Raw genomic sequence first — 11,235 nt, 5'->3', positions numbered from 1 at the left:
AGTTGGCGATATTGAAATGATTTATGTGATGTAATTTGCCTTAATAAATTTCATCATCATCATCATCATCAACAGCCATCTTTTGTCCACTGTTGGACATAGGCCTTCCCCAATTCTCGCCACCACGCTCGATCCTCAGCTTTTCGGACCCATCCGCTTCCCGCCAACTTCTTTATGTCGTCGGCCCATCTGGCAGGAGGTCGTCCCACCGGTCGTTTTGTACGGGGTCTCCATTCTACGAGACGTCTGCCCCAGCGGCCGTCGGCTCTACGACAGATATGCCCCGCCCATTGCCACTTCAGCTTACCAATTCTTTTAATAAATTTACTAAAGATATTTTAAATTCGAACTAGTCTTTCCTGAAAATGTGTGTTGAACCTAACAAATTCTTTATTTTTACAATATTAATATAAAATCTAGATATAAATGTACAGCAGGTTGTCATTTGTTTTCTATAGTCACATCGATATTAAAACGCAACAACACTATTACCAAGGGTATAATTTAGTGACACGATGTAAGAATACCCCATATTCATATCACAAAAGTATGTATGTATAATAGTTTGATCAATTTTATGATTAAATAATATAAAAAATATTATTTAAAATAATCAAATATACAAAAAAAACATAATGACCATTGTATAACTGTGGGGCAATTTGACTGTAAGCGAAACAGTTGTAGGTTTTATCATCACTCGTAGAAATTAATAAAATTCATTTTGCCGCTTTATATTGGCAAACACAGTGTCTTAAATTTGGACGTCCTTTGGGCTCTTGCCTACCCTGCTGTTACATGCTGCATACGTTAAAAAAACCATAGGAAAACCCTTTCAAAACAAAACTAATGATTGTGAACTATCTTTAGTCTTTTTAAAAAAGAAGTCCAAATAGAAATGACCTTAATCAATCTGTCCATATTAATAAAGCTTACTACATTATCGCCCAATATTAATAATGTATCTCCTATCTCCAGTTAACGTCTATCTCGTACTGTCCGACATATCTATCCAATCACTAACCTGCATGCCTACCTCCATCTCTGTCTATTTCAATCTATGGTAGCAATTTTTGGATTAGGATTGGTTATTAACATTGGGCGTATGTCGTTAGGGAAACAAATCGATCGACTGAACCTACTTTGAGTAATCTAAATTTATCACATATGTCTACATGTTTGGAAGCTCATGTTTAGTTTTTTTTTTATTTAAGTATAAGTTTAAGTAAGTAGTGTCATGATCACTCTGCTTTCTACTCGGATTTGCCAGAGGTGCAAAATTTAACGTCGCTTTTTATCATTCTATTACCTATTTGTTGCTAATATTTAACTAACACTACTAAAAGGATTATTATTTATTTGTTATTTTAGAGTATGGAAATCAAAATAATACATTTCTCCAAAGGTGAATCAAATTTAAAACTAAATTTAGATAAATATTTAATTATTTTATTACAGCAACTGCTTCGGGTATCCCAAACTCAATAAGGGCTGTACTATGGTCTTGCATTTAAAATATACTAAATTCAAAGTAATGTACGCAACTATTATGGAAACGGAATCTTAAAGAAAAAATACCTTACTTAATAGTTTTCCTGATAACATACGGAACGGGAATCAGTTCATGAAAACATGTAAAATTATACTTTCAGATATTTATTGTCTACTACCTAATTATCTGTAATCTATCTAATAAATAAGGCTAAATGAGGCCGTCATTTCGCAGCGGCACAAGGGTGTGACTTTAACGCGACGATTGTGAGTTCGATCCCCACTCGAGAAAGTGAAATATTTATTTACATTTATATTTCCATTTCTTCGCTCTGGTGACGAGGCAAAGCGCGGCGTTGAGTTTTGCCACTCAACACGCAAAGCCTCCAGAATTTGGTAGAAAGTGGGGAACGGAGTGTCTTAACACTAGGTTCCCTCTGCCTACCCTGCTGTGTGCGGGATACAGCGTGAAGCTGAATCTAATAACTTGGCAGTGTGATTCTTACATCATGTTTTAGAAGATGTATAAAACTTTTAAACATAATCAAGCTACGTTGAAATTCTTGTACGCTTATTACAAATTATTTATATTGTTAGCATCTTTTTAGGCGCAAGAGGGAACGCCTACTCCAGAAGTCTCACTTCCCACCGTTCCGGGTATGTTGTGTAGGGACATGGTCACCAACGCCGCAATCCTTGTCACTTATCGCCAGCAAAGACACTTCGCCAATCGCTAGGAGTAAAGCTTGAAAAAAAGCATCCATCGTATTATAGTCTAGTGCTAGACGTAAATTACGTCATGACGGCGTCAGTCTGACGCTTGCAATACTTTCAGCAAAAAAACTAAGGACAGCCGTAGGATATTTTTAGTATTAACAACGCGATCGCCGTAGAAAGTACGCCTCAAATGACCTCATGTTTGCCATAAATAATTCAGAACTGAGCGACGGCTTCACCCGTCACCGGCAAAAAATAATATGTACTTAAAATAAAAAGGAAATAGATATAAAATATTTAGTAAATAATAGCTGGATATTTTAGATCGTAGAGATATAATAGCTATGTGTTTAATATTTGGTATCACATTTATTGATTTATTCTTACATTGCTAGGCTCTATTATAATCCTATGTATATTATTGTTTTTTTTTTACTAAAAATTAACAAAAATACAAATCAGACAGAAAATCATAATGTTAGTAATTACTTCTAAAAGTACGCCTCCAATTACGTATTTAACTTTAAATATAGATTACAAACGTAAGGAGTAAATTTCTTTTATACATACTTGATTAAGACTACGAGAATAGATATCACTTCAAAAGAACACCTGTTTCGATTGTGGGTCAGGTCAAGTTTTACGTACGATGTGACGTGACGTGACGTAAATTTATAAAATTTATAACTTTATAGGAGAACATGAAATATTTAAATAGTAGCTCAATTAAGTATTTAGACATAATACGTTTTTGACTGTAAACGTGATTGCTCTTGATTCAAGGAAATAATGTCGGAAGAAAATGATGATTGAAGTCGGAGATCGACAGGGGTTTGTGGGTTCGATTCCCACTCGACAAATTGAAACACTTTAAATTTTAAGCTCTGATATTGAGGCAAAGCGCGGCGTTGATTGCCGCTACTCAAATCGCAATGTCTCCAAAATGCGACAGAAAGTGGGAAGGGCAGTGCAGAATATAGAGAAATATTTAAATAGTTTTCATAAAACCAGAAACAATATCATAATAATGATAATGATATAAAAGACAGATTCAATAATAAAGTCTGTTGTTTATTTCTGTGAAAACAGAGGTTACTGAACTTTTATCCCTAGTCGAACATAACTAATTATAACCACAATATAAGTATGTATTAAAAAGAAAAATCGATTTTATTCATTACAAGTTTTTTAACATCTCTACTACACGTCAAGCTGACAGTGTTGACATTAGACTGACAACTTACACGTTTGTTTACAAAATATTACGTATAACAATTTTTTAATATGACAGAAAAAGTAGCCAAAATGCCACCAAAATATAAAAGAGTAAAAGGACTGTCACGTGAAGAATTGTTGAATATGGATACAAACGTAAATATTTGACGAATTCCATTTTTTATAGAATAACCTTAAAATATAAAAGTTTATTTCTTATTTAACATTTGTACTGAAGAAAGGGCTCTTTTTCCTTTTTTGTTTCATGTTTTATTCAGAATAGTCTAAGAGAAGCTAGACATTAGTCATGTTAAGACAATATTACTGAAATAACTTAAATACTGAAGAATTTATATAATTTTGAACCTGCTGATCTCGTAAACTATACATTTGAATTGAAATATGTATATAGATAGGCTAAACATTTATACATTTATTTTAATAAATTATATTAAATGTAGGATTTATATATTTATTTGTATATCTTTTCAGGAGCTGGTTGAAAAAATTATGCAGTTAGAAGCTCATAATGTACAATTAAAGAATATAATAAATAAAAGTGTATTTGAAAGCAATGATAATGAAAATGTGAAACACAATAAAAAGTTTGATTTTACTAAGTAAGTGTTTGTTTAAATAATCTAATAGTATAGACATTATTAACCAAACAAACTCTTTAGCTCTAGCTATGGTAATGCACTAATTAGAGATATTTTTTGTGTTGTTGATTATATTATCTGGTAAATTGATTATTGATTATTTAATATATTAACTATTTAATATTTAAAGCCTCTTATTATAATGCCTTATTTCTAGCCACAATGCTAAAATAACTTTTTCAAGAATTACATTTTTTTTGTAGCTTTACAGTTCACATAGGCAGATGGAACTGGAAGTATTAAAACACTATTGTCCACACACCACTCAACCTTCACATAGTAGGATTCTATTATATTCTTCATATTCTAATGAGAGTGAGGAATGAAAATAAAATTAAAAAACTTTTTAAATATTTCTATTTAAAAAATTGGCATTTACAGTTAATTTGTACCAAGTAAACATATTTCTAAGATTGCTTATAAATTGAAGTGATTCTTTCCAGATGTTACTACCGTCGTATTCTTCTCCACATTCTCTATTTTGGCTGGGATTATCAAGGCCTTGCAGTACAAGAGGACTCAAATCAAACTATAGAACACTATTTGTTTCATGCCTTAATAAAATCCTGTTTAATAGAAAAAAGGGAATCTTCTCAGTATCATAGATGTGGTAGAACTGATAAAGGCGTTAGTGCTTTTGGGCAGGTACCTATTATTTTTTTATATATAAAAAATAAGGGTGTAATGGTGCAGTAGCACAAGTGTAACGTGACACTTGTGTGTTCGATTCCCACTCGGGGGGAATGGCTTAAAATGATTTGTTACTTTATATCTGGAGGCATTCCATATTGAGTAGTGGAACTTAGTGCTGCGCTTTTCCTTGATACCAGAGCGAGGAAAATAAAATGATAATGTTTGTAGGTAAACCAAATATTATTGACATTATAACTTTTTAATTTTCAGGTCATATCCATCACAGTAAGAAGTAAATATCCACAAGAAGAACAAAATGAAAATATTAAAAATGAATTGTTATATTGTAAAATATTAAATAGATTGCTACCGAAAGATATAAGAGCCGTATCCTGGTTACCTGTACCTGATGATAAGCCTGAATTTAGTGCAAGGTAATAAAATTACAGAATGGTCAAATGGTCATGTCCACCCTGAAGTTGGGTTTTCTGACCTTTTGCGCATTGTTCACACACAACAGCTAACTTCATAGCGGCCACAACTCAATGCACTTTCTGCGAATTCTGGAGGCATTGCGTGTTGAGTGGAAGAACTCAACACCGCGCTTTGCCTCGACATCAGAGCGAAAAAATGGAATGAATAAATATTTCACATCTTCGAGTGAGGATCGAACCCACAACCGTCGCGTTACAGTCGCACCCTTGTGCCGCTGCGCCACAACGGCCTTATTCGTTGACTTTAATATTATTTTTTTCCAGATTTGATTGTAAAAAACGTCAGTACAAATATTATTTCCCCCGTTCCAACCTCGACATAGACGCCATGAAACATGCGTGTGCACATCTTGTCGGCTCACATGACTTCCGCCATCTTTGCAAGATGGACGTGGGTAATGGCGTCGTTGAGTTTATACGGGAAATTTTAATGGCGGATATTCGGCCGGTAGACAAGAAGGATTTAGATGAACGTGAGATTTAAGCTTTTTCTATATGCGCTATTTTTATTTGACTAAAAAAACTTTAATTGCAAGAAGAAACAGAAAGAATTATTACATGATTAGGCGAATATGTCTCAAATCGCTTTCATTATTGCCAATAAGAATTATATCTATACCAATAGTAATCAATTAGTACCTATGAAACAGGCAGAATTTAATTAAATAATGGATTTATGGACGCGTCAGTACTCTTACGCCCAATATTAATAATGTATCTCCTATCTCCAGTTAACGTCTATCTCGTACTGTCCGACATATCTGTCCAATCACTAACCTGCCTGCCTACCTCCATCTCTGTCTATTTCAATCTATGGTAGCAATTTTTGGATTAGGATTGGTTATTAACATTGGGCGTTAGTAAAAAGTAACGTAAGTAACAATGCGATCTACGAGTCGTGGCCGCAATGTAGATAGCTATGGATGGCTGTGTAGATTCGTACCCACTTATAATTACTTATTTCCCGAGCGCGAATGAACATTGCACAAAAGTTCACGACTCCTAACTTTAACGTGGCCACGACACATCGATCGAACTATACTGTACTTCCTCTGGTGTTGCACGGGGTCGTGGGCGGCGGTGGTCACTCACCATCAGATGACCCGGACGCTCGTTTGCCTTGTCCTTTTCCATAAAAAAAATATGTGTACATATGATGCATATATAAGTCAGACTACTCAGACATCTTTTCCTTTTTCGTTTCTTACTTTTTTTTTACCTTTATGTTTACACAACACAATATTTTATTTACAGCAACATCGATGTATATATTATTTATAGAAGGCAACGCTTTCCTCTGGCACCAGATACGATGCATAATGGGAGTGTTGTTATTAATAGGCAGTAAGAAGGAATCCCCGGATGTTATTAAAGATTTGTTGGATATAGAAAAGTATCCTAGGTTAGTTTCTTTCGGTCAAGATTAAATAAACATATAATTTATTGCCTTAAAAATACACAAAAGATATTACATGTTACAAACTTAAAATTATTAAAAAGTTTCACTGGGCTGATGATGGATAAGGCTAGAATCTACACCACTATCGATTAAATACCTCTCCGTTGTGGCTCGGTGGTGAGGAATGATATAATTTAATATTTTCATATCCCTGTTATGGTAACGAGGCAAAGTGCGGCGTTGAGTTTCCCCACTCAACAAGCAATGCCTCGAGAATTCACCGGAATTGTCTTAATGGAGACGAATACGGAAACCTACCGTTAAGATATAACGCTAGGAGTCTGTGTTCAATCTGTCTACAAAGTTATATGCGGTATTTAGAAAACTTTATTACCTTTTAAAATATGAAAATGCGTGAATATATTTTTTTAATTTTTTTTTTAGAAAACCCCAATATAATTTAGCATTGGATGTACCTTTAAATCTCTTCCACTGTACCTACGTATTAGACGATAAGTGGATACACGAGGAAGACGAACTGAAAAATACAATTGAACATTTACAAAACGAATGGACTTCTTATGGCATAAAGTAAGTATTGTATTATCTGTGGTTCGAATTTCTATTTGCAGTAATCTGAAATTAAATAAATATTTTTGTTTTGAGTTGATATTCAAGATCATATCAAAGATACAGATCCATTATTTTATTAGTAATATTAACGGATAACTAAGTTAAAACAGCTAATGTAAATGTAATAAGTATACAAATATTTTATTTATACTTTATCTGGCTACCCAGCAAGAGATAAAGCGTGAGGTGATATTTTAGAGAAAGAGTCAATAATAGACTTGTCAGTCAATAGGAATCGTAATACAACAGAAAATAAGCATTGAAAGATTTCTAAATAAATGTATCACTTATAAAGATTTTCATTTTTTTATGATATTCCTTTATTTCAGAGCAACTATGATAAAGGACTGCATTAATAATTTAGAAGGGGTTTATAAAAACATACAAACAGATGTAAACAATATGAGTGGAAGAGACAACATAATGGCGTACACAGATTGTTTGTTACAGGGGATTAAGCCTAGAGTATATAAACCTTTATTGAAAAGGGAAACTTGTTGTAAGTTAAAAATTATAAATAACTAAGCTTTATGCCACATAGTTGGGTAGACAGAATAAAATTAGTCAACAGAACAGACAGTTTTCTGTTGAAATTATAAATATAATGAAATTTTGTATTATAATGAAACATACTTGTTCTTTACTAACGATATCAAAATTTGTTAAAAAAAATAAATTCTAATGCTTTTGTTTCTTTTTTCAGCCACATTAGAAGAGAGAATCGAACACTACAGCAAAAGAAGGAAAATAGTGAAAATTGAAGAAAAGAATGAAACCAAATAAAATATTTTGTCAAATTGCATTATAAATTAAAATTTATTACACACATTGGTTTTAATTATTACATATATTTCGTACCAGTAAGGCCAGTCGTTATACAAGCAGGCGATTGTAAATGCGACTGGCCGAATTCTGGAGACATTGCATGTTGAGTGCGAAACTCACCGCCGCGTTTTGAGTCGTTACCAGAACCAGAAAATGAAAATATTAAATATTACAATTCGAGTGGGGATCGAACCCACAACCAGTCGGTTTTAGCCACATTTCTAGTAACTTTGTGCCACGACTGGCCTAATAAAGCATATCACTTCCATAAAATGCGTGAAGTTGAGTGAGTTGATTTATCAGGGCTTCATCTACAATTAGACCTTTCCCCTTTTTTAATTCCTCAATTCCCTAACCAGGAATCTTAGTTTTTACGAAATTCTCCATGCGTACCGACAGCTTCTCCCTAAGTTCATTGGCTGCTTCTGTTGTGTTGGTGGTAATGATATCCCCATCCGTGTTTTATGATCCATGGTGCTTTACCGCAACAGCTGTACTTCCCATATCTACGATAATGTGGATTTTAGGGTCTTATCGAAGCTTTTCAACTTCTCAAGCATCACGTGTGGACTTGACTTAATTACGATGGAGTCATTACTCGGTTTTTTGAATTTGAGATAGCCTATCAGTCTGGTTTCCGCTTTATCACACAATAAATGGATAGGTACTACACAACTTGAGTGCATTCACTATATACATTTTCTTTGTAAAGAAAGCGACATTAACCATCTTGTGGAACAGCGTTTAACTGTAGGTACACAATGATAGCTGTGGGTTATTAGGTAGGTGCTTATACTCCCAGTGACTGAAAATAATTATATTTAAAATATTTATTTCAATTAGGTACTTTCACGCACTCATAATTTAAAAAATATACGCTATAATATAGGAAAATGATAAATATTTTCCTAACTGGGATTTGACTACAAATTACAACCACTGCGGTTAGTCAAGCATATCCCATGCGTCTGCGTCATAAATCATAATGGCGTACGATGAGGGAATAATAAAAAAATCTGTTAAGTGTGAGTAGGACTCGCCCACCGAGGTTTCCGTATCAATTTCAGTATTGTATCAATTCAATTGAAAGTACGACTTATAAAAGTTGACAAACTTACGTTTACACTCATTTTGTATAACATTAACTACAAAGAACAAGTTTGTAACGATTTTTGATGAAATAACTTTAAATTTTCACTTCACAGTTTTTTTCTTTTATTTATATTGTAAGCTTTTAGGTACTTTGTGCCAAATTTCACAACTGTAGATTCACGAAAATTCCAGGAAAATCGATTCATAAATTCTAGAATCTTTTGGTAGAGTTGACATAGACGCTTGATTTTTATGTTTTAATTATGTCAAATATTCATATTCCTGAATATTTGACATAATTACCTTCAGTCGATCTGAAGATAAATGGTCTTGACTGACGAGCAACAAAGTGATTTTTGCCTATTGAAGTACGGAACCCTAAAAAAGGGGAAATTAATAAGCAAAGTTGTTGAAGCGACATAAATACATACGATATCCAAATAAAAAGCATAAAATTGATTTTATATAAAAAACTTGCAATTTCTGAAATAACACGATAGAATGTAAAAGGTAATTTACCTTACAGATATGCTACAACATAAATAAGTAGTAAGCGCGCGTATAAGAATTTGACCGTAACTTGATGAGAGCGTATGGCTTAGTAGTCCGAGCACTTGGATAGCTTTCAAGAGACGCATATTCAAACCCCTCTACGTTAAATTTCTTTTTACGTTTTCTAAAAAAAGATTATTGTTTCTAAGTGTGGAATAACACCTTAAAATTTTTTAAAATATTTAGAGGGAACAGTACTATTAGAGGGTTGAAAATTGTATAACACCACCTATATAAATATAATTTAGAATATAAATTTTAATGAATAAAAAATAATTTCAATTAATACTAAGGCAACATCGCGGCGTCGAGCCCCACCTCTCATCACACAATGCCTCGAAAATTCAACGAATTTCAAGTGGACAACAGAGTGTCTTAACACTAGATTCCCACGTCTTACCATACCTACTATATGCGGGATACAGCAGAACCCGAAAAAAAAATTGCATGGAACAACTCTACCTACAAAGTAAATACCTATAATAAGTAACATTTAACAATATAAGTAAACTAGCGGCCCGCCCGCGGTTTCGCCTGCTGAACTACTTTATTATTAACTTCTGTCTCTATGAGTATCTTCGTCTTATAAGTGACGTCCATGCAAAATTTGAGACTCCTAGCATTTGTAGTAACGAAGTTTCATACAAACTTTCAACCCCAAAAACAACCCCTTAAAAATCGAATATTACAAATTCCCATCTTAGCGAGCACCTACGTCCTATAAGTAACTCCTATGCAAAATTTGAGATTCCTAGCACTTGTAGTTTCTGAGATTTTGTGATGATTGAGTGACCTTTCGATTTTATATATATAGATATAGTATGCTCAAATACCATGAAAGTTTTAAGTTCATTTTAATGTACAGTAAGGCCGAGATTCACGAAAATAAAATTTTATTGGCTATGTATTACATCAACATATACACATTAATAAAAAACAATAAAGCTGAAGTAGTACGAGAGTTGGTTCGGTTAAAACCGCTAATCTCAGGAACAGTTCTGTTAACCATGTTAAGCAATTCGATGTACTTAATCCACTGGATATAAGGTCGAAAGTGTCATAGACATCTCAATTCTCAACATTGTTTTCATTTGGCCAAGCGGGTGAAGTCGCAGAAAAAGCTACTGTTAGGTATATTGATAATACCTAACTAACAAAAGCCGGTTAACAAAAGGTAGGTCAAACAAAAAGCGAATTGAATGCGACCTCTAACAGGAGTGCATATTGTATCCGTAATTATCCCTATAATGATTATGGCATTGTAAGTAAACCGGCCGCGGTAGGCGGACGTAATATTTCACTAAACATTACTTATGCAGTGCTAGACTGCCACGGGCGTGTTGTGTCGCGTGATACTTTACTAAAATATACTGTTTCTTACCACCAACGATTTTCTCGCATATTTCTCAAGTTTCGCTGATTAACAGTGTTTGTTTAAGTCGGTTTCTTTGTTACAATATTCAACTGGTTGGAAAAAAGCGGGAAAGCTTTATGCTAATTAGCTGCTGTCACTTATTTTTTCTTA

The 11,235-nt window shown here is 33.6% G+C and overlaps 1 protein-coding gene and 1 long non-coding RNA gene across 2 annotated transcripts; one reads left to right on the top strand and one right to left on the bottom strand.

Annotated features, from left to right (window-relative positions):
* Positions 1–3,418: 3,418 nt before the first annotated feature.
* Positions 3,419–8,067, top strand: LOC146528064 (tRNA pseudouridine(38/39) synthase). Its single transcript, XM_085204816.1, has 9 exons — positions 3,419–3,579; positions 3,916–4,043; positions 4,526–4,727; positions 4,986–5,149; positions 5,474–5,682; positions 6,464–6,611; positions 7,053–7,199; positions 7,571–7,740; positions 7,945–8,067. Exons 1-9 carry the CDS (start codon positions 3,493–3,495, stop codon positions 8,022–8,024), a joined length of 1,335 nt encoding a protein of 444 aa, XP_085060942.1. The 5' UTR covers positions 3,419–3,492; the 3' UTR covers positions 8,025–8,067.
* Positions 8,063–11,222, bottom strand: LOC146528063 (uncharacterized). Its single transcript, XR_014879181.1, has 4 exons — positions 11,092–11,222; positions 9,678–9,834; positions 9,185–9,536; positions 8,063–8,871 (listed from the first exon to the last, which is right to left on the bottom strand). It is a non-coding gene; the product is annotated as an uncharacterized LOC146528063 (long non-coding RNA).
* Between the last annotated feature and the right edge of the window lie 13 nt (positions 11,223–11,235).

The sequence above is a fragment of the Heliconius melpomene genome, chromosome 20 (assembly GCF_056956725.1).
Source record: "Heliconius melpomene rosina isolate 202511_hmr_F chromosome 20, ASM5695672v1, whole genome shotgun sequence".
Lineage (NCBI taxonomy): Eukaryota > Metazoa > Arthropoda > Insecta > Lepidoptera > Nymphalidae > Heliconius > Heliconius melpomene.
This window is presented reverse-complemented; position numbering and strand designations above follow the sequence as displayed.